The sequence below is a fragment of the Notolepis coatsorum genome, assembly GCF_963971535.1.
Source record: "Notolepis coatsorum genome assembly, chromosome: 3".
Classification (NCBI taxonomy): Eukaryota; Metazoa; Chordata; class Actinopteri; order Aulopiformes; family Paralepididae; genus Notolepis; species Notolepis coatsorum.
Genome location: NC_140167.1, coordinates 64,092,075 through 64,104,283, shown reverse-complemented (window position 1 = coordinate 64,104,283; position 12,209 = coordinate 64,092,075). Strand labels below are relative to the sequence as shown.

The window sequence follows — 12,209 nt, the reverse complement described above, 5'->3', positions numbered from 1 at the left end:
ATAGTGCACGTTCTATATAGATCCCTTTGCAGGATTTGTTGTACACTTTGTTGTGTCCCTTTGGTTAAAAGCATCAGCAAATTGACTAAATGTAGCCTGTATGCCCAGCCTAACATTTCTCAATAACCTCAGCTTAAGCAGACAACATGCTGCAGGCATGAAAGGGGCAACACAGGAATATATCAAGGCCATGATGGGCACACTGATGCAAACGGGGAATGGGACTAAGCAAATGGGACAAAAATAAAATCAATATGAATAAAATAAGCAGGCAGTGTGTAGGTCCATCATGAAAAGATACTGTTGGTAAAAGGTAAGGGACCCAAGTTGCCAGAAAATATTGCTATGCATCCTGGCTTTAAGATTGTTGTTGTTATTAGGAGGAGGTACCGTATAATGTTTTCTACCTGCAGAGAAATCTAGGTGGGAACAATCTAAATCTTTATTCATTTATTTATTAAGAATAACTATGGTATACTATCCAGCCTTTTAGAAATGGAAAACAACTGTGCATTTTCATAGATTTACATCAAATCCGGAAAACATTACGTTTAGCCTTTGTGGTGACCATGAACAAAGAAGCATCTTGCCCCGTCCTCCTCAGCTGCTGGGGGCACCTGGTCCCAGATACCTCAACGCTATAATACTCACTCCCCATCTTCCGTAGTAGAAGTTATAAGATGACAACTCATATTAAAGAGGATTTTGATATAGATAATAAAAACTTTTATAAATTCCTACAGATTAGACATTGTATATCGTCATCAATAGGAGGACCAAAGTGTGGCCCGATTACTGCAATTCAAGAAATATTCTATAAAGGATGGCGTAGGAAAGGCGGTGCGTCAAGATTTTATGATGTTATAAGAGAATACAATGCACCCAAATTGGCGGGTCTGAGATTGAGCTGGGAGAACGATGTACGTGAGGATATTACTGAGGAAATGTGGGAGAAACTGGTGTCCAAATGGAGTAAATTCTCTAGGGAGGCGCAATCACAACTTATTTTTTACAAAGTGTTGAACAGAAGCTATTGGACGCCTAGTAAACTGGCCAGACTGAAATTAAGGGACAGTGACATCTGCTGGAGATGTGAGAAGGAGACAGGCACTTTACTGCACATGTTGTACGAATGGGAGAAGGTCCGGAAAATGTGGGATCAAATTGTGATATTCCTAAGTAAGGTCTTGAATGTGAAGATAAATAACGCCCCAATGGCATGTGTTTTGGGTATAGTACCGAAAGGGATTAAACTGCCTAAATACCGGGGAATGTGATATAGAATGGCCATGATATCAGGATGTAGAATTGCATTACGACATTGGAAATCACCTGTTGATATTACTTTTAAAGAATGGATGGAACTAATGTTCCGGACAGCATCATATGAAAGGGTGACGTATAGAGTCGCAGGGAGAGAGGATATTTTCGCTGAGGTATGGGACAGTTTTCTACACCTGACTGAACGGTCTGGGGACAAATGATTAAGATGGGATTACAATATTATCAAGGATGAAAATGAAAAAGGGGATTTGATCTGATGGTACTTGTGCTTTATAATGTATTGTGTATATATGTACATATATTTTATGTCCGGATGGTGTGTCTATGGAACGGTCACTGTCTCTATCACACTCAAATGTGCGCAGGTATAGCCGCATACAAGTATCTAGGATACACATATTCATATGTGTACATAATAGGTTTACACACACTCATATACACAAGGATAAGGTATACACGTCAGGGGCACACATACATGCACATACTCATTTATAGGAAATAGGCATACACATACCTACATATACACATAGTTGAAATATAAGCTTTCACTGACACATAAGGGGGATACACATGTATATAGGAGACACACACATACGTAGCTGAGACGCACATATATATACACATCTGAGATATACACACACATAGGGGGCAGAGGCACACATGGATACGAAACACACACAAGAGATAGGAGTACAGTCACATACCAGGAAGATGCACACACACACATATGAGGCATGTACACATGCTTACGTGATACACGTACCCACATACATGTGTCGGAGACATGCGTGCATGCATGTTATCATGCACAACTGCATATGTCTGGGGCGCTTTCTCTCACATGCAATATGGAGAAGGGTGGCATCCCGATAGAGGATGCAGCACATACCTGCTCGAAGGTAGTTCGGTCTACATGCGAGGTATATATATCAGGAATGTATACGCATAATGTATAGTATAGTATGTTTCTTTTTTCGTAAGTCTTTTTTTATTTTCCATGTCAGTTATTAATGTATTTGTATGAGTCCTTTACATGTTTTGTATGTTCTTACAAAAAAGAAAAAGGCAAATCCTGGAAATTGAATATGATGATGTGGAAAGAGATGTTTGGAATGTTGGAGAGATTTGTGCAAAAAAAAAAAAAAAAAAAAAAAAAAAATAAGATGACAACTCACCCTCAGGTTGTAGAAATCACAGACAGAGTTGACCCAGTCCATCAGTAGGGTAATCTTGGTGCTGCTGTGTTCATACAGCACCCTGGCCTTAGCTGCACTCTGCTGAATGCCCCTGTCAGCCCTCAGAGATTCCAGCCTCCGTTTTGTCCTCAGGGTTCGCTTCAGGAAGCCAATCTCCTCTCTCAGCTGCTCCTCATCCAATATCACCTCCACCTGGACCAGAATTGAGGACACATCACTACATTTAGTAGGGTTGGGTACCTTTCACATTTGAAACGATACCGGTACCCAATGTTAACTTTTTTCAGTACTTTATTCCTAAAAATGTAATCTACCTACCTCAGTTGTAAAAAAAAAAAAAAATCCAAACTTCAAATAATGTATTATCATATATAATATTGCAGCGAGCGTTGTCTGCATCTAGCTTTGTTAAGTGTAACAACACTTGCAACCGTTTTCGGCTTGCCATTGCCCCGACTGCTTTGTTGTTGAATCAACAAAGCGTATATTGTGCGCGTGAACGTTACCGTGAACGTGCGGCACACTTCATAGGTTTCGTCGTCATAAAAAATGTAATCTTTTTTTAACAGTACCGAAATGTGGCACCGACGGATCTCACGTGATAGTACCGACGTGATTCGGTCGGTATCCTTAAAAGTACCTAATTCGGTACCCATCCCTAACATTTAGGTTCAGCTCAGTCTCAATCAGGAACAGGCATCGATACCACTTTTTCCACTGTTGATATACCATACCATGTAGTGTATTTTAGGAGAACTAACTAACCCGATCCATTTACCTTTTCTGAACAATATAGACTTAAGAGATAATTTGCTTTGATTTCCAACACATCATAGGGTTCTTGCTATTGGATTTGAGTCAAATCTGATATTATTTTTGCCCATATCAAATACTAGTATTTATTTAGATTAAGACAAGTAAATACTAATTACTAAGTGCAAAATAATACAAAAGCACAGGCAATAACATTACAAACACACACAAAAAATTATAAACTAGATTTTGATGTTTCAGATTTTCCAATGCCTTAAACACATCTTTAAGCAGTAAACCAAGATACCAGATAAGTACAGTAATTAATAAAAAGGACTTGTACAAAAGTCACAAGGGTTTTGTTTGTATTAAAACACTTCTACATTTGTGTAAGGAAGAATGTACTGTAGTGCAAGGGTTGAATGCTGCCAAAATAGGTATCCCTCTTCTAACTACACCTCTTTATTTATCTACTTATTTATTCATTTACACACAAACTGCTCAATATATTGTTAAGAGAATTATTCAGAGAAACCTGTACATACCTGGAAAGCAAAGATGATTTTCCAGAGGAGGCTCAGTGTCTTTTCTCGATGTCCATCAACAATATCTCTGGAGTCGACGACAGAGCCTGAGAAACACACACACACACCTGTTCAGATGCTGCACTTTTCACAATGACACTACAACTAAACGTTAAGACTTGTATATACAGTATACACACATTTATTTATTGGCATCGATAAAGCCCTCCGATAAATTTATATCCAAAAAATCTGAAAATCAATTCCTTATCCACAAGAGATGACCGAGTGCAGACATGTATAATAGGTCAACACCTAGTGTTGAGAAAAGTACGTCTGCAGGGTTTGCTCCTTCTTCTACAATTGGCCCGGCGCAATATCAGACAGGCCCACTATAAATAGATTTCCCAAAAATGACACTTAACAGTGCTTCTAACACTAAGCTAACTAACACAGCACCCGTCCCCAACACAGTGCTTCCAACACTAAACTAACTAACACAGCACCCCAATCACCCACCACACACCTGTGCTTTGCTGCTGGATGCAAAAGAAAGCCATGCTATGAATTGATGCAAATTACAGAATTTTCTGCTGGTGCTGTCGACATTAGCAGCTAGCATCCATCACCATCACTGACAATAAGTAAAGCTATAGGAGACCAGTAGTACTAGGCAAAGCTAAAATTACCACCAGGCTGCATCTTTGCTTCAGTAAGGGCGAGTAAATGGAATCAAATACACATTGATGAAAAAGAAACTAAGCAATCAAATCGACAACAATTGCAAGCAACCGATAGAACGACAAGTCTCCGACAATGCTGAGTGAACACCTCAGCCACCATTGAAAGCACTCTAACTTACTGCCTCACATCCTGGTTCGGTGACTGCAAAGCATCAGAACATCAGCTGAACAGGATTGTGAGGACGCTGCGCTCGAAGAGCCTCCAGCATCATCAAGGACACACACCACCCCTCCCTCCCACACCCTGCTCTCCCTAATCCAGCAGGATGTGCTTCTACCCACAGGCGGTCAGGATTATGAAGATGACCCACATACATAATGTCAACATTGAACTGAAAGATTTCACAAAATGCACTCTCACCACCAGCGCATGTATTTTTTGTACCACTTCTTAATGGACCTTTAGATATTTTAGATTGAATATATATGTATTTTTTTTACCCTTCTTGTTGCACTGATCTGGGCGGAACAATATTTTGTATTTTTGGGTATGGAAGTACACAAAGAAATGAAAAAAAAAAACTCAATCTTGAATGTAGTGTTAGCTACTGTGAAGTTAACATGACATGCATGCCTCAACCAAAGTTGGCATTTTGTTCATGTTGTCTGCCATTATACAAACCATGCTGTTGTCAGGAGTGTGTGCAGCTCCAGCTGCTCAGATGCTCTTGGCTGGTCAGTAGCTACAACACTTCCATGCGTGTTTCAACAATAGGGAGTCAGTCACTCACTCAGTAAGCTAACTCACCAAGTTGGCCGGTCCGGCAAAAGGTAAACAAAGTGCAATACCAAGTGGGGCTCTTTTGCCTATAGGGAGGTGTAGTCTGACGTCACTGGTTGTTCCACCCGTATAGGGATTTATCATTGGGGAAATGGATTATCGGCTATTGTAACAATTCTGCCGCATGGAAATTGAAAAGCTTAAAATGTTTTCACAAAATGAGTTCCCTTCTATCACGAACATTATTGTTTACATTACCGAGTTCATCCTTGAGGTCGACGCCCTTGGCCTTGAGCACTTGCAGGGCTAAGTCCACGTTGTGGATCTTCTGCAGGCGACTGATGGCGGGCAGACGCAGCTTACGTGACAGACTCCAGTCTTGGATGAAGAGCTCAATCACGCGCCTGCAAGTCAACATCTCATTAGGTGTTAGGTGTCTGTTACTTTCTACAGTAAAATAAGAATGTTGGCTCTCAGAATGGAAAATGTTACACCAACCATCCATGAACCTCGTTAGTTCAGTCAGTATATTATGTGCATGATTTGATGAAGGCAATAATACTTTAGCAAAGTAACCTCATTTAAACCAACTCCAGGAGTGATGTACATGAGACTTTAACCTCCAAGTAAAAAGCGGGAAGTGTAAAAGTGACTTACACTAGACGGATTCCGCATCTCAAGTCAACGGCCAAGTTCTTGACTGCGAAGTTGAACTCGTCCAGCGGCATCTGAGCATGGGAGACGGGAAGGCCCAGGTAGCCAAGGTGACGGGGGAGGATCCCCTCACCACTCAGGAAGTCCCGAGAGAAGGCCAGGAGGAGGTCTTTGGTCATCTGTAATAGAAAATATGAATGAAGAAATAAATATATACAAATTAAAGTCTTACTAGGAGAAATGGTTACCAATCTAGATTGTGAGCAACAGGTGACAACAGGGATGCAATCGAGACACACACACTACAGAGCTTTAGACAAGATCGTGCTGAGTCACAACTAGGGGGTGGTTAGTACCTTGAACTGTGCATATATACAGAACAGATAGTGCAATAAGATGGTGTTTAATACCTTGAACTCTGCATCCATACAGAACAGACAGGGGTCGTGCTCGATCAGCCTGGAATCTTTGGCCTTATCCAGGAAACACACCAGCAGAAGTAGCTTCTTCAGTGTGAAGCAAGACAGCGCCTCCTCATGGCCTATAAGGGGAAAGGCAATCATTTTAACTGAACCCTTGAGACGAAAAACCATACAACTCCTTTTTTAAATCTATTGGACAGTGCAGTTGTAAAGTCTACCATCACTCAAGTGTAAATGTGATACATAACGGGAAAGGACTCAACCTCTACTGTCTAACTATAAATGTACACAACACTCTAACTTATCATCTTTAGATACGTTTCAAATCATTGTGAAAACTTTATGGTACTTCGTCTGAGGTACTCAATTGATGAATAGCCCAATAACTTGTGTTAATTCTATATCCTAGGTAGCCCAAACTCAAACCTTAAACTTCTCACATACACAGCTACATTTTTGTATTAGTACGACCATAATAATGTAGACCACACAAGAGCGGTCACAAGTTTAGACTACTATGGTACAGTACCCTGTCATGGGGGCGCTTTCAAGTTACCGTCTTTGTAAAGGTTAGGCACGTTGGCGTGCCTGTACGCCGCAGCGATGTCCGGGTTCCACAGCAGTCGTGCGAGGATGAACGAGGCCAGGCCCATGATGTCACTGTTGCTCTCCAGTGAGATCAGCTCCCCGTAGATCGTCTGACAATGAACATTAAACAGGAATCACATGAACAAGTTGAACACATTGAGGAGAACAAGATTATGTCCGGGATAATATTAGAGGTGCATCGATACCACATTTAGCTTTGTACCTCGTCTTGAGCGCTCACCCGAGACAGAGTACATAAATGAGTACTTGTTTTATATTGACCATTTTATTATGTAGCAAATTCTTCTTCTTTTTAAATGATCTTTTTACTCCTTTTTCCGTTTTTCTCCCCTCCCAATGTTAGTCGTTATGCCAATTCCCAATCCCCTTCCTGGTCGTTGCGCACTCTACCCCCTACCGTCGGTCCGGGAGGGCGGAGACTATCACATGCTTCCTCCGACACATGTGTACCCAGCCCACCGCTTCTTCTCACCTGGCAGTGCGGACTCTCACGGGGAGAGTGTAACGTGTGGAAGGTCACACTACCTCTCTTAGATCCTTCCCTTGCTGTGCAGGCGCCCCGACAGAACTGTAGGAGTCGCTGTTTACAACGACCAGGACCCACCCTCCCTGGGTTTCCCACCCTCTAACACTGCCAATTGTGTTAGTAATAGTATGGACGGTCGGCCAACCCGGAAGCACCACAGCTGGATTCGATCCCACTGTCTCTGTGGTGGTAGACAGACGCTTAGTCTGCTGCACTACCCGGCCGCCCTGCAAATTATTAATTTTTTTTTTCTCCTCTTTTTCTATTTTTCTCCCATCCCATTACCCACTGTGCCAATTCTCCCCTCCCCTGTCTTGAACGTTGCTCGCATATGCCCCCCACTGGCCGGTTGTAGGGAGGATAGAAGCCTTGCATCACGTGTCCCCTCCGATACACGAGGAGGCAGCCTGTCACATCTTTTCACCTGCCAGCGCGGACTCTCATTGGCGAGGTGTAACGTGTGGGAGGCTCACACGACCCCCGCCATTTCCTGTCTCTGCTGTGCAGGTGTCCCCAACCGACCTGTAGGAGTCGCTGTCCACAACGTCCAGATTACCACCCATCGACTTCCACCCGCTAACTCTGCCAATTGAGTTAGTATGACGGCCGGCCCAAGACGGAGGCAATGCCGACCGCCGGAGTCAAACGCGGTGTATCTTGCGTTGGTGACGAGCGCAATGTCCGCTGCGCCACCCAGCCGCCACTGCAAATGATTATTAATGTTATTATGCATCTTCAAAAAGGACAGTAGATGGCAGCTAGGTGGTGCAGTGGGCAAGGCGCTCACCACCAATGCAGGAGACGCTGGGTTCGAGCCCAGCTCTCCGCATTGCTATCAGCTTGGCTGGTCGTTCATACTAATACAATTGGCAGTATTAGGGGGTGGGAAGCTGATGGGTGGGGATCGGATGTTGTGGACAGCGACTCATACAGGTCGGTTGGTGCGCCTGCGCAGCAGAATCAGGAAGCGACGGGGGCGGCATGCCCGCCAAACGCAGACCCCCGACACTGAGAGATCGCGCTGTGCAGGTGAAAATATGCGACTGCTGCTTCCTCGAGTACCGGAGGGGACATGTTATGCAAGGCTTCGTCCACATTGCAGCCGGCTTGTGGGAGGCATGGCCTAACAGCGTTCGAGACAGGGGAGGGTAGAATTGGACGATACAAAATTGGGATGGGAGAAAAATAGAAAATGGGAGAAAGAGTAGGAAAAAAAGGACAGTAGATTTAAAGTTTTAATCGAATTAAATTATAAATAATTTATTTATAATAAAATCAACCCTCCTCCAATATAAATGCAATGGAACGACGAGATAAAACATAATTAAATTATCGTCAAATACCGCCCTGGGTATCTGTAACATTCACGGATGCCATGTAGGAGTAATTTAGCCTGGTACCGAATTACCGATAGCTTATCAGGTGCACCTTTAGAGGATGAAATACAACAGCATGAAGCAATACCTCAAGTCCAACCCGCAGCCAGAGAGGATTGTAGGAGAGAAGCCAGTTGAGGACTTTTGTGCGTTGACCTGCAAAAGAAAAGACAAGCAAAAAACCTCACATTCAACCTCAGGTTTGATGCCAGCAATAAAATAAAACCAAAACATAGCACACCCTCTCACACACAGACACTTATGTTTGTTATGCTAGTGTTTGCCATTCAAAGCTTTATTTGTGGTGGCCCACACACACACAACGCCGCAAACAAATTCCCCAGAGTGACACGAGAGCATAAAACAATGCTTTTTGCAACATATACAGTCCATTTTTTGTCCCTTGCCCAACCCCCCTCTCAGTTTCCACCTTACCTATGTCCTTCCAAAGATGGCGGTCCTTTCTGACCAGCAACCTCTTGGCTTCCACCTCCAGCTCCAGCCTCTGGATGGCCTTTACCATCGTGTCAGAGGTGAACAGCTGGCAGGCGGATCGACGAAGACGGTTCAGGCGCCGCCTGGCCGTATAGGTGCTGAAAGACATCTCCTCTTTGGTGGGAGCCTTGGGTACGCTGAACTTATCACTGCCCATGGCGAGGGACACAGCGTTCACTGAATGAGCACAAGAAAATGGAAAGTGATTTTTTAAGCAATTGAAAAAGATTGAGCTTATGATGACTAAGACGGTCGATTCTTATTTTGTCAACAAAATGAATACAGTGTGCACGGCCCTTATGAGGAGCTGATATAGCGGCAAAAGTGTGTGTATATACCGTACTTTTCGGACTATAAGCCGCGGCTTTTCCCCCCATTTTTCGACCCTGCGGCTTATATAACGGTGCGGCTTATATGTGACTCGACGTGACCAAACCCGAAAATGTAAAAATCTAAATATGTTTTGACTGCATTGAAATGTTATTTATATGTTCCCTTATTTGCTAAACTTAATACAACTTGTAAATGAGTTAATTCTTGTTATTTGTCCGACAGTATTGTGTCCCAATGCTAATTACATATGGTAATTAAACATTAAAACACCTGCGGCTTATAGTCCAGTGCGGCTTATATATGTACAAATCATTCAATTTAGCTGCTGCGGCTTAGTCAGGTGCGGCTTATAGTGTGAAAAGTACGGTATATACGTAGAACGAGACAAGAAAAGTTAGGAAAGTAATGCTTTTAAGTCAAGCCTGATGTTGCCTTGCACAAAATAATGATCCCAGTCTCTTCCACACAGTGAGACAGTTTATTAATTGAACAATGGGTATCGGATCGGTACTCAGTATCGGCCGATACCAAAGCCCAGGTATCGGGACTGAAAGTCGGATCGGTGCATCCCTACACTCCTGCTCCATATTAGGGATAGGAACAAGTAATGTTTTATAAAATAAACCTGAGTGTACTCATTTATGCAAATCTATTTTTAGAATACATGAAGAGCATGGTAGCAATAACAATGCACAGCAATGCTTAATCTCTTAAGCCCGAGCGGTCCGGTCCCGGTACGAGATTGATATCATGCCATAAACAGATCTCTACAGAATGTGTGAATTAATGTTGCCTTATTTTGGTCAAGAGTAAAGACCCTAACCCTGTCAAAACAGCAGTCAATGTGTATATTTCAGCCCTACGTTTGTTTACCAATGATTTTAAGTGATATTAGTGAAATATGAGTTTATAGAAATCACAGGGCATAGTCAGAAAAAGGCGATTATAGACACGTGGATTTGGCACAACCTAACTTGAGTGTAGTCTTTAGAGAGAAGAGCCACTGGGCTTTCGATGGGCTTAAAAATAAATAAAAATAAAACACTTCCCAGCTCATGCCAACCCCCGTCAATCGTCTGACTTCTAGCGTGACTTTTTCTTATTTTTCGGGATCATACCCCACAAACCTGTGAACGTCTAGCAAAAAACGGAGTTGCAATCTGATGAAAAATCTTACATTATAAAAAAGTAACTGTACTTACAGTAGATTTCATTCACGGTTTTTGCTGCACTGTCAGGGGTGCCTGGTGATACTAAATCCAGATTTAACTCTGCCATTGGAAAGGAGAGATTTGGCCTGATCCATAGATGTGCGACTTGGCCATAATAGGTCATTTATAGGCCTAATATTCTATAATCATATTTCAAATGGCATGTGTCCGGATGGCAGAATTCAGTACTGAATCTACAAAACCTCACTTTTAATCATCTGCCCTTTATTCATTTGCTTAGATTTTTTGTACATTTTGTACATTTTTTTTCATGTCTGGTCAAATTTAGCATGGTGTTATTCACCGTCAACGATGAAGAAAGAATATATAATTGATATTCTCCTTTGGTTCATTACAATTTACTCAAGCCTGGTAAAAGACACAATATTTCTGACACTGGGAATACATTCCCTGAGATCCATAGATGTCCCTAGATACCAAGAACGTGCAAATGGACCTTGTAGAAATGGAGCAATCTTTCATTTACTTATGTATTTTTAGGCGGATCTTCAGAAAATAGGGCTTAAAAGGTTAATGCTTATTGTCAGCCAAAACAGTGAGTTACTATTGATGATGATTTTATCCGTTTTAGCTAGCTGTATTCCAACGCAACAAACTTTTAACAGTAATGTTTACTCCTCTCCAACTCTCACCAGAGGATAATTTTCTGCTGAAATTTGGTCAAATAAAATGTATTGCATATGGGGTAGCATTGTGCGATTTCATGCTCCGTCCAAATAGATTAAAATGTACTGCGTTTATAGTAGGGCTGCAACTAACGATTATTTTGGTAGTCGACTAATCTGTCGATAATTTTTTCGATTAGTCGACTAATCTAACGATTATTTCTGTCACACCCTCCATCTCTGCTTCCTGTGGGCGCGGCTCCTTTTCCGGGCTCTTAGCAGACTTCTTAGCTTAACATAACAGACCGACTGTAAGTTTGGGGGAACTAATGGGATAACTGGGGTTGCAACAAAAGTGCAACTAGGGCTAAAAACACAATGAAATAAAATAATAATAATAATAAATAATATATCCTTCTTAGCTTAACATCCCAGGGAACTAATGGGAAAACTGGGGATGTTGTTTGCTCCTGACAAGAGTCTCAAAGTCTGGGGTGATGGTAGACAAAGCAACTCTGAGGTCATGCTCAATGTCCAATCTGTTCCTCTGCTTTGTCTTCAGCTGGACCAGAGCTGAGAAGCCACTTTCACACAGATAGGTAGTGCAAAAAAAATAAAAATAAAAACAAAAACACTAAAAAAAAGTGATTTATTTTTTATTTATTTTTACTACGCATCGGTCCGAGAGGCCGGAGACTGTCACATGCTTTCCTCCGACGCATGTGCAGCCAGCCGG

General features: G+C 42.2%; 1 protein-coding gene across 1 annotated transcript in view; it reads right to left on the bottom strand.

Moving 5' to 3' along the window:
• aspm (assembly factor for spindle microtubules) overlaps positions 1 to 12,209 on the bottom strand; it is a gene marked incomplete at its 5' end in the record, with an annotated part of 42,153 nt that overhangs the window by 20,291 nt on the left and 9,653 nt on the right. Inside the window, 8 exons of the mRNA XM_084311230.1 lie at positions 2,460 to 2,672; positions 3,779 to 3,864; positions 5,480 to 5,625; positions 5,879 to 6,054; positions 6,286 to 6,416; positions 6,854 to 6,995; positions 8,897 to 8,964; positions 9,244 to 9,480. Of these exons, the coding sequence (XP_084167356.1) occupies positions 2,460 to 2,672; positions 3,779 to 3,864; positions 5,480 to 5,625; positions 5,879 to 6,054; positions 6,286 to 6,416; positions 6,854 to 6,995; positions 8,897 to 8,964; positions 9,244 to 9,480 (1,199 nt within the window). The remainder of the gene's footprint in view (positions 1 to 2,459; positions 2,673 to 3,778; positions 3,865 to 5,479; positions 5,626 to 5,878; positions 6,055 to 6,285; positions 6,417 to 6,853; positions 6,996 to 8,896; positions 8,965 to 9,243; positions 9,481 to 12,209) is intronic.